The sequence below is a fragment of the Lontra canadensis genome, unplaced genomic scaffold (assembly GCF_010015895.1).
Source record: "Lontra canadensis isolate GAN:19392208 unplaced genomic scaffold, GSC_riverotter_1.0 scaffold4, whole genome shotgun sequence".
In the NCBI taxonomy this organism is placed as follows: Eukaryota; Metazoa; Chordata; class Mammalia; order Carnivora; family Mustelidae; genus Lontra; species Lontra canadensis.
Window position 1 is genome coordinate 54,290,159 of NW_022630998.1, and position 17,972 is coordinate 54,308,130.

Sequence of the window (17,972 nt, forward strand, 5' to 3'; positions counted from 1 at the left end):
GGACCCATGGGGTGACACCAGAGACTCTAAGGGCAGTAGGGAAAGTTAGAACAACAGAATAAGGCCCTGTCCACTGTGGCTTGAGGGGGTCCCTTTTTCAATCTTTGATCCAGACTGAGTCTCCTGTCTGGAAGGAGCGCATCTGGGACCCTAAGGAGATTGGGGTCCTCTCAATGGTGTACCTTTGTCATTTACTTAGGGTGGCCCCCAGGGCCTGAAATTGTCTTTTTATTTTTTTATCCCCAATCTGATGTAAGTTTCCTGGAAGGCTCCCCAGGCACAGGGGAGGCCGTCCATACATTAATTTGAAAGGGGAATGACCTAGTGTCCCAGGTGTGCAGCGGGCATGGAGGGCCACGGGCAGCAGATCCAGCCCTGGGAGGCTAGTCTCCTGACAAAACTTTGCTGAAGTTCCCTTGAGGGTGCGATTCATTCACTTTACTTCCCCCGAGCTTTGGGGCCAGTAGGCGGCATGGAGCCTCCAGGAGATGTTGAGAGACATGGTCAAGACCTGCACAGTACGGGCTCACTGTTACTATGGATTGTTAATGGCAGGCTGAACTGGGGCACGATCTCCCACAAGAGGACTTTGGTTACTTCCCGGCTTTGCTCAGTCCTGGTCGGGAAGACCTTGACCCATTTAGAGAATATCACTAGGAGACATCTGAACCCCCCTGCTCGGCTGCATGGCTGTGAAGTCTATTTCTAGATCTTTGAGAGGGGTTACTCCCCTCCTCTGGATACCTGGCGGGGGCCGCAGTGCCGGCCAAGCATTATATATAGCTCTATATAGGTTGTGCATTGCTCACTGGTTGCTCGGCCAGGGTCGGCAGCTGGCTGATGCCACCGTGCTTCTGGAGGAGGGCCTCTAAGGCAGTTTTTCCCAGGTGGGTGAGTGGGTGGTCTTTTTTGACTAGATGCCCTCCCATTGCTGTTCAGATGAGGATGCGTCCTTCTGGCATCACCCACCATCCCTTTTTAGTCAGGGTGACTCCCTTAGCCATGGCCCTTTTTTTCTTTTTAGTGTAACTGCGCAGAAGGACTTCTGGGGGTGTCAGGACCATGGTGAGGGAAGGGGCTCCGTCCATGTCCTTACTGGCTGCGGTCTTGGCAGCCTCATCTGCCAGATGATTTGCCCATGCTATGGGGTCCTCTCCTTTCTGGTGTCCCTTACAGTGCAGGATTGCTACTTCCTTTGGAAGACCACTAGATGCAGGGCGATGGCTACCTTGTTGATGGCCCGCAGGTCTTGGACTGGTCGATATCCCCCTTCTGGCTTCTTAACTGGCAGGAGTGGGGTGTTCCAGGCCGACTGGCACTCAATTAGAATACCTGCTTCTTTAAGTCTGGCCAGATGTTCTAGAATGCCAATCTTCACTTTTTGTTGGAGGGGGCGTTGCCTTTGCCTCTGGGGTTGGGCTCCCGGGATCAGTTCAACAAGGATAGGGGCCCAGTTCTGGGCTAGTCCAGGTGGGCTGTCCTTAGCCCATACTGAAGGTGAGCCTCAACTCCAGTGGGCCATTTGGCTGGGCCTGGGCACCAGATAGCCTCCATTTTTTCCCTTGGTGTGGTGATTGCTGGCACCAGAGTCCCCGTCTCCTTCTGCCCTCGGTTTAATTGGAGACTGTTGTGCCCAGTGACCTCCAAGTTTATCTGAGCCCCAAGCTTAGAGAGTATATCTCGGCCCAGGAGAGGGATGGGGCAATCAGGTAACTAATAAAATTCATGTCGGACCTTATGGCCCCCGAGTTTACACTGACGAACCTGGCAAGAGGGCCGTTGCATTATCTGTGTCCTGGCAGCCCCAAGGATGGTTGCAGTCTCTTGCTGAAAGGGGCCATGAGGGAGGTGACAACAGAGTGCTCGGTCCCAGTATAACCATAAAAGTCACTGGTTGGCCTCTTATTTGACCATGGGCTCATGGGGGCTAAGAAGACAGCCTGGTCCCCCTTAGTCTGAGTCTATTTCAGCAAGGCCTATAAGGTCCCCTTTTTGGGGTTTTTCCTTGTAGCAGCTGGGCTTTTGGGCCTTTCCCTGGTTGGGACATTTAGTTTTTTTTAATGACCCTTTCCTCCACAGTAGGTACATTGATCACTGGCCAAGAGGGTCTGGGTTCCCCCCTTTCGGTGGTTGGGGCCTCTCTGCCTTATAAACCTGCTAACAGGGCCACTCTGAGAACCCTTTCCCAGAATGAACAGGTGGGCTTCATAATACAGCATGGAACGGCTGGGCTGGACTATCCCGTCTTTATCGTGCCTCTCGGGTTCTCTCTTCCCTCGTACCGGCATTTGGAGGATGTTTGGCCCAGTCTGAGGTGCAGCCTGGCTACTGGTCCTGGAGAAAGTGGATCCTCTGGGCCTGGGGCACTAGGGAGACTGATGGTGGAGTGTTTGGAACTGGAGGGGGCCATGTGTAGATGGCCTCAGGGGTGCCTACGGAGGGGCATGATTGGCTTATCCTTGGGATCTCCAGCGAGGATCTGTGGAGGCTGGGGCTTCTGTTGGTCTTTGTGGGCCACCTGGATGAGGCAGTTAAGACCCTGGCCTGTCCCTGCCTGTTGCAAGCGAATCGCACCCAGGGGGGAGGGTCTGGGCAATTCCTAGTCAGTACGGAAACTGGTCGGGGTGTCCTGGCTCCCCTGTTACAACTCATCACACCTGACGAACTGTTGGGACATCCAGTGTCCCTTCTGAAGGCCATGTGACATTAAAGGTGGGCCATTCTAACTCACATAGAGTTCTCAATTTGCCCGGATGCATCTTAACTCCATCACCTTCTGAAAACCCCTTTTTTAAAATTTTTGATCATGGTCTCAAGAACTGTAGTTTTACTCTGGCTTAATCCCACAGTGATGTTCCCAGGCGTGGTGGCGCCGAGACAGACAGAGGGTGGGAGCCCCTCCTGAGGAGAGACCAGTCAGATGCCAGCCTGTCCACCCTCCCGGAGGAGACTAGGATGCCTCTTAGCCATAGCGAGTCCATATAAACCCCAGACTGGTGCCCCGAAGGGCTCGCTAGAGACCCAATGAGGTCATCACAGAAACAGGTTGGGGCCCACTTGGACTCCGTAATCCCAAGACTGTGGAGCCACAGAATCAGTCTGCCTGACAAACCAGGTCAAACTGCACATTCACTCATACATTCATGCCAAGTTATTACAGTTCCTCCTGCCCCAGGAGGCCCTACCAGTGGAATTCCATCAAGAAATTACTTACTAATCCCCCTTTCAGGGGTTTCTCACCTGAGGGACTTCCCTCCCTAGGAAGTCCTACCTGTGAGACCTCTAGCTCTCTGGGAGATGATCAAGGTCCTGCTTCCACCCTGACGGGTAGGTCTGACTGGTCCTGGGGCCCCAGGCCTTACAGGAATCCAACATCGGAAATAGGGCCTCACATACCCAGTCTCTTCTGAGTCTGGCGGGAACAGCAGTGTGGGGCCAGTCCAAGGCGACCAGGTAGGAGACTGCCAAAGATTAGGCAGGGCACACGTTCTCCATTACGACCCCTCATTCCATCACTGCCCTGTCTTTGCCCCCAAACGGGTGGCAAGAACGGGCCAGCGCAGTTGGGTTTCCTGGTCAGGGAACCAAATTTACAGAATACAGACTGGTTCCTGGCCAAAAAACAGTAGCACTCAGTGACCTTGGAGGATTGGAGGTTTATTTCACACCGATGGGCCCCGAAGAGAGTAATCGCTCAAGGACTGGGCCCTGAGCACAAACAAAGGGGGCAATTTATACACTTGTACTTCCGTATCTGTGCCACTCTTGTGGCCGCAGGTGGTGGGACAAGGGGGTAACCTGGAATGGCCCTGGGGTTGGGACTGGGATTCCCCTGCTGGATCAGTCGGCCGCCTCAGAACACAGATTTTCCTTATCATTGGGTGCTTGAGGGCACAGGCAAGGAGGGTCAGCCCAGTTAGAAGAGACCCAAATGCTGAACCCTCACTACCAGGAACTAGCCAGAACAATAGTATGTTCATAGATTCTATGTTCAGAAAGGAGCTCTTTGTATATTAAATATAGAACACGGGCAGAAAGAAGAGTCTAGAAATGTAGGCCCTGTTAAAGCAGATTCAGTTATTTTGTCTTCAGACTGAGTGCAAGGGAAAACCATTAGAAGGTTTTTACATTGGAAATGACAGAAGGAGATGATGGCGATTGGCACTGAAATGGTGGCATGCAGATAGAGAGGTAGGAGGAAAGTCTGTGAGGTGTACTTGCTAATTCAGTGTGGAGGGAGGAAGAGGCAAGAAGACGATACAGGTTGTTGGCTTAAGCATTGGCAAAACGGCTGGTAGTTTTATGGACAAAGGGAACAAAGGAGAAGGCAGTGTTTAGAATAGAATGGTTTTTTTTAGAAGATGAAGACCAGACTTTGAGACAGAAAGGATTTGAAGAAACTCATTTCAGTAAGAGCACAAAAGAAGCAAAGATCAAGAGGCGGGGGTAAACTAGTCTTTTTTAAAGATATTTTGGGCTAGATTAAAAGAGGTGTGAAAATTTTAGATAGAGGGATTTAAGTTACATATTTTTTTCTTGAGCTATAATTCAGATACCACAATATTCACCCTTTCAAAGTCTACATTAGTATATTCACAAGGCTGTGGAAACCTCATCCCCCTCCAATTCCAGAATATTTTCATCACTGACTAACATTCCGGTTGGGCTGGGGAGGAGAGACTATAGGGGGAGTGGGAGGAGACAGAACAGTTAACAAGTTATTGCAACATTCTGGCTAGGGCTGATAGTAGAACAGGATTGGACAACAAATTGGATGTGTGATATAAGAGCAAAAGAAGCACCAGGAATCATTCCAAGGTTTTTATCCTGAGCAAATAGGAAAATGGTGGTGCCATTTTATGTAGATGAGGGAATCAAGATTTAGTTTGGGACATGTAGAGCCAAGTAAACACCCAGAAATTCCAAGTAGACAGATCAATTTGGGTATACCTTAGCTTAGAGAAAAGCAGCAGTCAGGACCATGCCCTGGGAGCCCGGTGTTTACAGGTTGGGAAGAGGAAAAGTGAGAGTAAGGTTCTGGGAGCCAAGTAAAGAGATGATTTCAAGGAGGAGGAATCAACTACCAAATGCTGCTGAATCAAGTAGGAAAGGACTGAAAATGACCATTGGATTTAGCAATGAGATAGGTGTAGGTGAATGGTATTAATGAAGGTCTGATTGGAGTGGGGTTTGAGAGCGACTATAAAAAGATGGACTAGAGATAGTCCTTCCAAGAGATTAGTCTAAAGGGCAATAGCAGAATGGGATATAGACATAAGAAAGTTATCATAGCATCTTTGATGCTGAGGGGAATAAGCCAGGAGAGTCAAGCAGCTGACTCCTTGAGGGAACAAGAGGGAACAGAGTCCATTACAGAAGGCTATAGGTGGGAAGATGGGCAATTCATCCATCAAAGGAAGGAGAGAAGAGTAAATAGCGATGGATGCATTGTGATGGTAGCCATAGATGGTTTCTTCTTGTTGCTTCTGTTTTCTCATAAAATAAGAACAAGGTCATTAGCTGAGTGAGAAGGAAAACTATAAAATACTCATCCATGAGAGAGGCAGGGTTGCTCAGGGATCGTTGAGTAAAATGGAAGGAGAGAGATGGACCACTGAACCACAGATACATGAGGAAGGAAATAACGGGTGAAGGAAAGTAGACCAAAAAGTGGATCTGAAGAATTGATGGACTCCAGATGGTAAAGAGAGTGAACTAAAAAAGGAGGTAGCAATAGATCAGGACTTGTTCAACAGGTATAATTAGGGTTGTGGCAAGTCACATCATGTGGCCAAGGAAGCAAAGGATAAAACACATTGAAAATGATGAGGCCAAGCAACTGAGAGACCAGAGTAATGATCCAGGAAGAATAATGGCAGGAGATCCGGGTGCTAGTATTGCTTCAAGGAATGTGACAGAGGGACTCAGAACTGTTGCTGACTGTAACAAGGTAGTCAGCAGGGAGTTTGGTTGGTGACATGGCTTCAAAGGACTGAGGGCTTTAGAACAGGAATCATTGTCTGGAGCAGCAAGGAGCCCACTTACCCCACTGTGACACAAGAGTGGCCACAGGACAAGACAATCTTTCAGAAGAAATTCAGAGAGAAGATTGAGGACACCAAGGACTTTGACCAACTGTGAGTAATGCAGGGTGCTGTGAGAAGGTTTTGGGGCCAGAATTCAAGAGGACGTAGGTGGTTGAGATAGTCTGTGGTTGAAACAGCCTGCCCCCAGATCCTGCCAGACTTCAGGGCCCCACTTCACAGCAACTGCCTCAAAGTTCTTACCTTCACGTTCAGTCCAGGGTGAAGCCAACTCAAGTGTCTTCTTCCAGCTGCACACACCTCTCATGTTACAAAGGACAATGACAATTAGAACCGGAGTGTGGGTGGTATGGACAGAGTTGTGGCCTGCTGGTGAGCCTGGACGACAGAAAACTGGATTTAATCTCTTCAGTGGTAGGAGCAATTAGTACTTTCATTTTAGAGAAAGGCTTTAAGAGCAAAGCTGGGTTTAGAACCCAGTAAGCTCACTGTGACATGAAATAATCAGCATTCAAAGCAAGTTCAGCTGGCGGTAGATGTGGAAATGCTCTTTGTCAAACACTTTGAGACAGGTCTCATAATGCACATACTGAAATGAAATATTACAGAAGTGTAACTTTAGATAGCATATTTCAAAGCAATTTAGTCAAATTTATATACTGTACCTAGATTGGTAACATACTATGTAAAAGATGGCAAATAAACTGTGACTGAATTTCTAGAACAGTGTTGAAAAAGATGGTGAAGCCTGGCCCCTTGGGAAATAATCCATCACCAGATACTAATGCCTTCCCTGGGGAGGGGACTAAGTAATGTGCCTGCTTTGTATTTTCATACATGTGTCCACTGGTCTCCAGCGTCTTTCCAGGAAGGAGAAACTGTAGATTTAAATATCATTAGTTCTTTTCTGTAGATGTCAGTATCATCAGCTCTTTTCAAGCTCTCCTACAAAACAAGGGTTGGCAAACGGTGCTGGTAGGCCAAATCCAGCCTCCATCTGTTTTAGTAAAAAGTTTTGTTGAAACACAGCCACGCCTGATCATGGGTACATGGTTGCTTTCACACTACAAGAGCAGAGTTCAGCAGGTGTGACAGAGATGATATAACCCACGAGCTTAAAATACCCGCTATGTGACTCTTTACAAAAGAAGTTTGTTGACCCCTGAAATCTCAGAACCACCCAGCAGAGTTCCCACTTGCTGGGCCTCATGAACAGTCCCGTTATTTACAATACAAGGCCTCCACGAGCTCATGATCTGAGAACCTCTACGTTGGGAGGCTCAGTTTAGTGTCTAGAAGGCCATACACAATAGGAACGTGGACAACAAATATTTGGAACGTGAAGATAAAAGCATCAAATTGGGTGAGTTTTAAGTTTTCTCTTGCTCTGTGTTCTAGATGTATCTAATCAATGTATCTTACCTTATCCTTTTCTCCATGGAGAGAGGTCCATCTTGTTTCCCTAAGGTTTTATTTTTTCTTTGAGCCACAGAACGTAAACATAAACCTTCATGGTCGATGTTCTTTTTCTTTAGATGACATCAAGTCAAGGCAGTAGGAGCTTCCCAAATTTAGCTGCTGGGGAGGAGAAAATACTGGTTTAGACCAGATTTTCCTTTAGATCCCTCCTGACTTTGTCTTTCAAGAGTTATTTGTAGAGTTTTTGGCAATGTGGTTCCTACTAATGGACCCACACTTCCAAGGCTCACATGTTTTGATCCTTATTATTCACCTGTGATGTTTCTATAAGACAGAAGGCCAAAGGTGAAAGTTTGTATATCAAGAAAAATTTGTGAAGAACATAGACTGAGCCAACAAAACAAATTTTAGTGATTATAGTGAGATAAAATAATGACTCTCCATTTCTTATAATTTTACCATTCCTTGACCCTTGTAGGATTCTGAGGAGTTCATCCTAGAAAGCTGCTTAACCATTTGTTTTCAAAACTAGTTTCTCCCTTCTCAAAATATACCCATGCCTTGCCTGAAAAGTGCTCCATATCAGATCAGAGGAATGAGTAGAGGGGGAGAAGGCTGAAAATAAGGAGCTATTTGGCTCATTTTTTTCTCCAAAAAGTAGGAGAACTAGAATACAGACATGTCTCATTTTATTACACTTCCAAATGCTGCCTTTTTTATACATATATTCAAATTGAAGTTGACGGCAGCACTGCGTTGAGTAAATCTACCAGCATTGTTTTTCCAACATCATTTGCTCATTTCAAATCTGTGTCACCGTTACCATTTTCAAGCTCTAGTAGTAGTAGTAGTAGCACGTGCTATGACAATTCTGTGATGAGTGATCTCTGACATTACTACTTTAACTGTGTTGGGTGCCACGCGCAGTGCCCATATGAGATGGTGAGCTCCAATAATTTATGTTTTGTGTGCTCTGCCTGCTCTACCAACCTGTCCTTCCCCCATCCCTCTCTCCTTCTCTGGCCTCCACATTCCCTGGACACAACAATATTGAATTAGGCCAGTTGATAACCCACCCCTGGCTTCCAAGTGCTCATGTGAAAGAAAGAGTCTCAGTGCTCACTTGAAATCAAAAGCTGGACATGAGGAAGCATCGCGAGGAAGCCACGTTAAAAAGCAAAGTCGGCTGAAAACTGGGCCTCTTGTGCCCATCTGCCCAGTTGTCAAGTAAAGGAAGAGTTCCTGAAGGGAATTAAAAGTGCTACCCTAGTGAACAAATGAATGAAAAGAAATTGAAACAGCCTTAGAAAAAAGTTTGAGTGGCTCAGAGAGGAGATCCAACCAGCCCCAGCATCCCCTTAGGTCAAAGCACAATCCGGAGCAAGGCCCTAACTCTCTTCCATTCCCTGAAGGCAGAGAGAGGTGAAGAGGCTGCCGAAGAAAATGTAAAGCTCGGGAGAGGTTCCATTTATAAAACCCTCATAAGGTTCAAGGAAAGAAGCCATCTCCAAAACCTGAAAGCACAAGATTAGCAACAAGGGCTGATCTAGAAGCTCCGGCAAGTTCTCCAGAAGACCTAGCTGAGACAGTTCATGAAGGGGACTACACCAAGCAACAGATTTTCAATGTGGACAAAACAGCCTTCAATTGGAAAAAGACACCATCAAGGAGTGCATAGCTAGAGAGGAGAAGTCAGCACCTGGCTTCGAAGCATCAACGAACAGGCTGACTTTCTGGTTAGGAGCGAACACAGGTGGTGACTAAGTTGAAGCCAAAGCTCATTTACAATTCTGAGAATCCTAGGGCTCTTGAGAAATATGCAAAATCGACTCTGCTTGTGCTCTATAAACGGAACAACAAAGCCTGGATGACTGCACTGTTTACAACATGGCTTACTGAGTGTTTAAGACCTACTGCTCAGAAAAAAAAAAAAAAAGATTCAAAGTACTCCTGCTCACTGATGATGGACCTGGTCACCCAAGAGCTCGGAGGTTCATGTACAAGATTTATGTTGTTTGCATGTCTGCTAACATAACATCCATTCTCCAGCCCATGGATCAAGAAGTCATTTCGGCTTTCAAGTCGTATTATAGAAGAACTACATTTCATAAGGCTTGAGCTGCCCTAGTGATTCCTCTGATGGGTATAGGCAAAGTAAATGCAAAGCCTTCTGGAAAGGATTTGTTATTCTGGGGAATTCACGTGAAGAAGTTAAACTGTCAACACACACAGGAGTTTGGAAGCCGTTGATTCCCATCCTCGTGGATGAGTTGCGGAGGCTCCAGACTTAAATGAAGGAAACCACTGCGGCAGTGGTAGAAATAGCACATGGAGCCTACGGATGGGACTAAACTTGAGAGGAGGAGGAGCTGATGCTTACCAATGAGCAGATCAAGTGGATTCCTGAGCTGGAATCTACTGGTGAAGATGCTGTAGAGATGGTTGAAATGCCAGAAAAGGCTTTAGAATATCACATAAACTTAGTGGATGAAACAGGGGCAGGGCTTGAGAAAAATTGGCTCCAATTTTGAAAGAAGTTCTGCTATGTGTAAATGCTATTAAACAACATCGCATGCTACAGAAGAATCCTGTGAAAGACAGAGGCCATGGATATGGCACACTTGGACTTATTTGAAGAAATTGCCATCCCCATGGATGCCATGCCATGCCATGCCATGCCAGCCTTCACCAGCCACCCCTGTGGCCAGTCAGGACAACACTGAGGCATGACCTTCTACTACAAGAGGACAACTCACCTGAAATCTCAGATAATTAGCATTTGTTTTCAGCAATTAAGTATTTTTTAATTAAGGTATATACATTGTGTTTTTTTAGATAATGCAGTTCATTGCACACTTAATAAAGTATAGTGTAAACCTAACTTCTACTTCTACTCACTTTGTTACGATATTCACTTTATTATCGCGGTCTAGAACCCACAGTATCTTCAAAGTGTGCCTAGACAAAAAAACACTTGGCTTGAATTGCCCACTGGATTAATTCCCCGCTTGGCATACTGCCCTTCAGAAGCCACAGCTCTCTATTTCCTCTGTCACAACCCAGAAACAGGTCAATGAGACATCAAGAAAAGGCAAGAAAGATCGGGGGACCCAGAGGCTCATCTTGTCCCCCACCTGTTTTATAAGTAAGTGCTATTGGGGCACAGTCTCACTCATCTGCTTATACCTGACCTGTGGCTACTTCTGCATTACCAGGGCTGAGTTGAGAGGTCGCCACAGAAGTCTATGGCCCACAAAGCATTAAGTATTCACTTTCTGGCCCTTGATAGAAAAGGTCTGCCGAACAATGGTCAAGATCAAGAATCAGCCCTTTTTTTGCCCACAGACTCTCTTCTGCTCCTTTGCTCAAAGACTCTTAGCAATCACGAGAGATCCGCAGCTGTGCAGACAGAAATGGCCTCCCACATCAGACCTGTGCCGCTTGTCATATACCCAAAAGGTTGCAGGAGAGGAAGGGAACGACAAGGAGTTAATTTACAGCTGAGATCTCAAGTGCATGACATAAACCTCACGCTCGCATCTGCTCCCCCATCTCACAATGCCAGAAGCGCCACCACAGATGGATTCTCCTGTCACCAAAGCAATGAGGCAGCTACCCTGACAAGACCCAGGACTATTTGGGAACAGTCATTTGCAGAGTTAGAAATACTTGCACTGTCCAAATGACTCAGAGCGCTTTTCAATCCCCAAACTATCTCAGAGACCACAGGGTGAATGACCCAACCGGGCTGCCCGGTCTCATGTAAAATTCCCGTCCAAGAACTTCGTGGGGCCCCAGTGCCTTCCAGCCGTGCCGCCTCAATTCCCCAGCATCCCTGCCCTTCCTCGTTCTCATCTGCAAGCTTTGCTGCTTATTTCACTGAAAAACAGAAAAAGGAGAGAACTGCCCATATTCCAGGACTGCAGCCCTCACATCAGAGTCTCATCAACAGCTCACCTTGCACACTTCTCCAAGTGATCATACCCAAAAATGAACAGGGCAAGTCCATCCTTGCGCTAGCTCAAGACAAATATCCAGGAGCCATCTTGACCCCTGTTCTTCTCTCCATGCGTCACAGTTGCACCATCCGCAAATCCTCTCTGTGGTCCCTGCAAACATGCCGAGAGGCTGACCACTTCCTCCCGCTGCTCTCGCCCTGCTTCGTGCTGTCATCTGCCCCCAGGCTCTCCCTGGCCTGCCTGCCTCTGCTGCCTCCCATTATCATGGCACAGCTCTGTGTTCCTTTCTGCAACGTCGTCTCCCGAGGCCCACGTGAACACTCATCTGCCCCCACGCTAGGATAAGAGCAGGCCAGCGGCATTTTGCTCGCTGCCTATCCCAAACACAGAGCACGCGGGCCATAAACATTGGTTGAATCAAAGACCAAATGAGTGGCATCCTCTGATGCATATTTACTAATGAAAGTGGAACTCCACCACCCACTGGGCCCTTCTGCAGGCCACTGGCCACCTAAGCAAGCTTGCTTAATCCACACTCGCCGAGTAAGCAGCTCACCAACCCAGCGTGATAATCCCAGGTTGCAGAGGGCCCAGCATGGATTCAGACCCAGGCTGTCTGATTCCAGGCACATGTATACTGGAAGAACTAACAGCTCACATCCCCAGAGGACGTCTTCACAGAAACGAGCGTTTCTAAAATAGTAACTGACCCTCTTGATGTATTTCCCCAACAGGTTCATGACTACCTCCGCAGCAAGCTGTGCTCCCTCTACGAAAATGACTGCATTTTTGATAAATTTGAATGTGTGTGGAATGGGTCAGACAGGTAAGAGAAGCTCTGTGGCTGGGGAACCTTCCAGAGGTGGGTCCTGGGCAATGTATCCCAAGCAGGGCATGGCCAAGAGGGGTAGGAATCAGGCCCCAGGGCCTGGCAGGAATCAACTCTGTGGGTCCCTGGGTTTCCCTTGAGGTCAGACCTGGATATGAGGGAGGGATGCAGTGAGACCCCTGAATCCTCTTTCAGGACTGACACAGGTGACCATGGGACATGAACGAGAAAATCCCATCTCTTACACACCAGATGCCCCCAGAGCTAGGTCAACATGGCCAAAATGAAGAATACTAACAATACACCAGCAAATTCCAGCGTAAACAGTTCCAGTTATTGCAAAGTATGCTTTCTAGATGGAAAATTATCCCTAGACGCTTCTAGTGTAGACCTGGCCAAAGGCCCCGGTGGTTCATTAGCTGAATTCTAGTTGGCCTCATTTATCATAGTCCCTCAAAGTGATTTATTATTGTTTTAAGGTCTTTTATTTCAACAATACTTCATATTACCTTCTAATAGTTCATTTTTAGTTTGACAAATACAGATGATTCCCCGCCTTCCAGAACGAGATACAGGCTACCAGGGGCTGATTTAGTGTTTTGAGGAACACGACATCAACCATAGTGCTTGCAAGCACTACCTTCTGTCGGGACAAGGCATACAGGGACTGGAGCGTTTAGTAAAAACAAGTGGTTTCTGGCCATTCCCTGGCTTCCTTTGCCAATGAACCAAAATGTGCCTTCCTCTTAGCAGACCCAAAAAGAATCCACACATCACAGAGGACCCAAGTCGCAGCACCCCATTGCTTTAGGGCAGAGGGAGGAGACAGCAGAGCAGCTGTGATGTATGAACCGAGGCTCCTAAGGGGAAAAGTAGCTGGCCCCAGCCCTGAGTTTTTAGTTTTTATTTGTAGTTTATATAAATACATTAATTCACATATAATTTCTTTGCTTTTTCATTATTAATACATTAATTCACATATAATTTCTTTGCTTTTTCATTATTAATAAATTCTATTTGTTATTGTCCTAATAACTTACCTTAACCTAGACTCACAAAGTACATATCAGTCACCTTTGCACACATCCTGTTACAGCATCCTGACCACAGGATGACAAGGTTGTTGTCATCATCCCCATTTTATAGCTGAGTAAACTGAGGCTCAGCGAGGTAGTGACCTGCCCCAGCTCCTGGGCTAGTAAGTAGTAGGACAAGAGTAGGAAGTTTTGAGTCTGAATCCTAAGATTGACATTCTTTTCATAACTTCACTCTTTCTTTCCATAAACAAGAAAATTCTTGGTTCAGGTAAGGTTGAGAGGTTTGGGGGTTTTTGTGTTTTGTTGTTGTTGTTGTTGTTTTCCAAACCAACCTACAAAAACCAAAAAGCAAGGGCTTTCTCTGTTTAAACCAAGTTGGGCCATGGTAGAGGAAGGCCTTGTCCATTCATGGGGAGCAATGAGGCCGCTGGCGGAGTGCTGGGCCCTGGGGTCGGGCACATGGGGGTGGGAGGCCCAACCTGGCCATTTCATCCCAGTGTGACACTGTGCAAGTTAGTCCCTTTTCCTCAGGTGTAAATCCCATCTAGATTATGTAAGTCCGAGCAAGATAGGGGTGGGGTGGGGCGGTGTCCAGCGCTCAGTACCCTGCCTGATAAGATAGCAACAGCTTCTTCCACTACCAGGACAAACACATTCACCACGTCCATATCCTGGGCCAGAGTTAACACAAGCCAGCCCCTGACTGGCTTGCCTGGCACGGCTGACCCAGCACCCAGAAACACATACCCTGGGCTGTGGCCCTGGGCTCTCAGTTTTCCTTGCACCTGTCTGCACACTCCCACCACCTGAACACAGAGGAGGCGCGGTCCTCCTAACCCTAACCAGCCGGCCAGGGCTTCACCCACCAACGAGGCCAAGAGGCCAAGCGCCCACGCGCCAGCAGCAGCCACCCTCCTGGTACCGAGACAGAATGATCTTTCCCTCCACCCCCCGACCCCAGGCTAGCCCTGCATGCAAACTGTCACCGATTAAGAGTCAGTCCCCGGCTTCTGGAAGGCTTTGGCAGTCACTGCCCTCAGTCAATCATAAATCCGCCTGAGGGTGGAGAACTCTTATAAAAATGTGGACGCCATCTGTCAACCCACTAGCAAGCCTTTGCGCTCCCCAGTTCTTCTAAAATTTGAATTTGTTTATCTCTTCCTGAGGGAGAGCATGATGACATCCATTTTTTAGCGAAGTTTGCTGGCAAGGCTAAATTGAGAGAGCTGGTTCTTAGCAGGGGGAGGACACACGGGGCTCAGTGTGCTGTTCTACCGGCCTTTCTCCCACTGTGCGGGCGGCAGAAAGCCTTAGCTGCCTGGCAGCACAGCCCCACTCCCACAACCACACTTTCCTTGTGCATAACCGATGTTTCCAAAAGGGCTCCTCCTGACCTTGCAATCTTAAGGGCAGTAGAGCTGAGATCATTAAAACCACGGGACTCACTGAGCCAAAGAACCAAAAGGGGACCCATCCCAAGTAGTAAGTAACAAGGCGGATTATCATGAGCCTTCACTTCCAAACCAGCCCAAGAGCTTGTTGCTTTTAGGGATTCAAAACCAAGACCACAGATAGTCACACTGGCCAGTCTGTTTGGGATCTTGGGTTTTGGTTTTTAGTAAGACGATGGTGCCAGACGCTGGCCACAATGTGGTGTCATTGGCTCCAGAAAGACAACGGGGATATGCTCCTGCCTTTCTCCAGAGCCCTCAGTGATTCCCTATTTCCTCTCTACCTTGCAGCGTCATCATGACAGGCTCCTACAACAACTTCTTCAGGATGTTCGACAGAAACACCAAGCGTGACGTCACCCTGGAGGCCTCGAGGGAAAACAGCAAACCCCGGGCTATCCTAAAACCACGGAAAGTATGCGTAGGGGGCAAGCGGAGAAAAGACGAGATCAGTGTTGACAGTCTGGACTTTAGCAAAAAGATCTTGCATACGGCTTGGCACCCTTCAGAAAATATTATAGCAGTGGCGGCTACAAATAACCTATATATATTCCAGGACAAGGTTAACTAGGAGGACAAGTTATTACTTAATAATCTCACATACTGAATACTAGTCAGACATGTTTTTAAATGTTTCTTTGGGTCTTCATTTGATGCATTGACATTAATTTCCCTATGCAGAAAACAATTGGGATAGAATTAAAAGGAGTCCAACTTTCCCAGATCCCCAGGTCTAAGAAACTTTTGTCAAACCCAATAGGTTCTGAGACGCTTCTGGTTAGAATTGAGAGCTGCCAGCTAACACTAATTCTCCATAGTTGACTTGAATTTCTGATGCTTTTCTTGCCCAGTTTTCTCTGGTGGGTCCAGTGTTTTGTTTCTAGGTGTCTGCTGAGATAAAATGAGGTTGTCTGTAGTATTTAAAGAGAAAAGAGATGTTTTTTTTTTTAATTAAGCAATTCCATTTGATTGAAAAAAATCAACAAAAAAATAAACACCGTTTACTCTTAAATAATTTCTACTTTTTTGTGTGAAAAAAATCACAAGCGATCAGCATCTCCCTCCCCCACCACATTTTTTAATAGTCTCATTTGAAGCAGAGATTTATGTCACGAGGCAGCAAAGGGGACGCAGAATGAGAAGGGAGGGGACACATCAGCACAACTACACTTTTTATTTTTTTTTCTGGAAACGCCATAGAAACAGCCTGAGAATTTGGCCAGGAAACCCCATGAATGCTTCAGGGGACATAAAGAGAACACTTTCTACACAGTGCTTCTCAGAGTTAGCTTGGCAAGACCATGTGGGGCCAGATTCCATCTGCTGCTTTGTTACTCTTGCTTTTTGTCATTTTAAATGGCTCCGAATAATCCTCCACTTACACGTTCATTGGCTTTTTCCCTTCAACCTTTTCCAGCGTATTTATTGCATTGACTTCTAAAGGCCGGGTCCCGGTTGTTTATTACCTGGCATTCTAAGTGAAGCAATGGCGCACCACCCGCGGCCCCCCGAGAAAGGCTGTCTTGTTCCTCTGGGGCATACCTCCTTTGCAGCCCCCTCCCCTCTTCCTGGGTTGGGTAACCAAAAGTCACAATCCATCAATCTCCACTGCAGCCAGCACAGAAATGGCGAAGGCACATGCTGATTTGTGCCGTCTCATCAAGTGTTTCTAACCCACCCCAAGCTCACCATCTGGACAAATACACCACACGGCTCTCTTGCTCCAAAAATGGAGTATGGGGGAGTCAAGACATCTTTCACAGTATCGTGAAGTCAGCTTGAACCTGTGCAGTCTGCTTCATCCTTCCCCCGCCGTCTAAAATTCAGACTTGTAAGTTCCAGAAGGTTCTATGTGGCACACCTCTGGGCAGGAGACTCCGTGAATCCAAAGGATTTATAAATGGGAAAGGGAGTCTCAGAGAGGAGGTGGGAGGCACCCAGGAAGCAGGACCCAGGCTTCAGTGTCTCTATATCGGTCACAGTGACTCTTTCCATTTCCCTTTCGTCAACAGGAAATGAGATGAGCATATTTCTTTTACAGTGAGATTCTCTTTGGACTGGTGTGTTCATTAGAAGTCCCAACGTTCAAGGGTCATTTGCTTGGGAGGAGGGAAAAAAAATAGTCTCAGAAGCCTCTTTCCATTCTAAGCTACTATCCATTTAAATAACGGCTTCTTGGCAAGGAAACGGCTATTTCGCATTTAAGGGAGCACCATTTTGTAAGACACCGCCCAATTTCAGAAACACTGAAACATGAGAAGTACTTCTCAAACCTGAAGAAGCACGTGGATGAAGACGTGACTCTGTTCTCAGTGTCTGTCCTCTTCCCTGCAATGAGAGCCTCCCTTCAAGCACTGCCCACACGCTGACCCCAGATGTCAACTCTCTGGGCAGGATTCCTGGCCTGTGATAGTTCTTAGAGACCTGAGAGAGGATCAGAAATTTCTCCAACTTCTATAGAACTGTGGTATCAGGATAACTGGAAGGACCTGTGAGTTACTGTCCAGAGTTTACTATCAACTGCCTCATGGCCTTTTCTCTGCTCCTCTGACACTCCCCTCCTCTCTTGGTACCAGGTGGGGGTTGGGAGAGATCCCTGTTGCTCAGACTTAGGCATCAACCTACCTCTGTGATATTAGTCATAGAAGTCACCGTTTTTAGAAGCAAGACTTAGCCTCCTCTGAAGAAACGATAATCAGGAAATGTCCGTTTTTAGTGGGGTTTTCACCATTAAAATAATCACATAACAAGTGACATAATAATCATACCCATGCGCCACCTACAATCATTTTGTGAACCCCCAGGAACATGTTTATTAGACTTGGGGACATGGAGTAACCGGTATCAGAGGACATATGGAGGCATCCTAGAGTCCCAGCGGACAGTGGTTCTTCACTATCCGCAGCCAAGAGTGCTCCCCACAACACATACAGGAACAATTTGGTCATGGTTTTCAGGAATTCACAGCCCCCCACCCTTGCAGGCTACCTGTAGACTCCACATAAAATCCCCTAACTAGTCCCACACCTTTAGCACATAGATTTATAGTCTGAGATCCAGGGAGTGAGAGGAATTTGCTAAAGATCTCAGAGTTAAGAGCAGAGAGCAGCTATTTGAACAAAGAACACACCAGAAGAAAACATACGAGACTCCTAGACCAGAACAGGAGGGGAAGGCCTTAGAGACTGGACCTCAGGCAGCCATCGCCACCACCATGTACCAGCACTGATCTG

General features: G+C 47.1%; 1 protein-coding gene across 10 annotated transcripts in view; it reads left to right on the forward strand.

The window, feature by feature from the left end:
- The window catches only part of PPP2R2B (protein phosphatase 2 regulatory subunit Bbeta), a 455,910-nt gene extending 440,177 nt beyond the window's left edge, over positions 1–15,733 (forward strand). For all 10 annotated transcript variants that reach the window (XM_032850744.1, XM_032850770.1, XM_032850736.1 and 7 more), the window contains 2 exons: positions 12,157–12,248; positions 15,031–15,733. In XM_032850744.1, the coding sequence (XP_032706635.1) occupies positions 12,157–12,248; positions 15,031–15,310 (372 nt within the window). In that variant the 3' untranslated portion in view covers positions 15,311–15,733. The remainder of the gene's footprint in view (positions 1–12,156; positions 12,249–15,030) is intronic.
- The last annotated feature ends 2,239 nt before the right edge of the window (positions 15,734–17,972 follow it).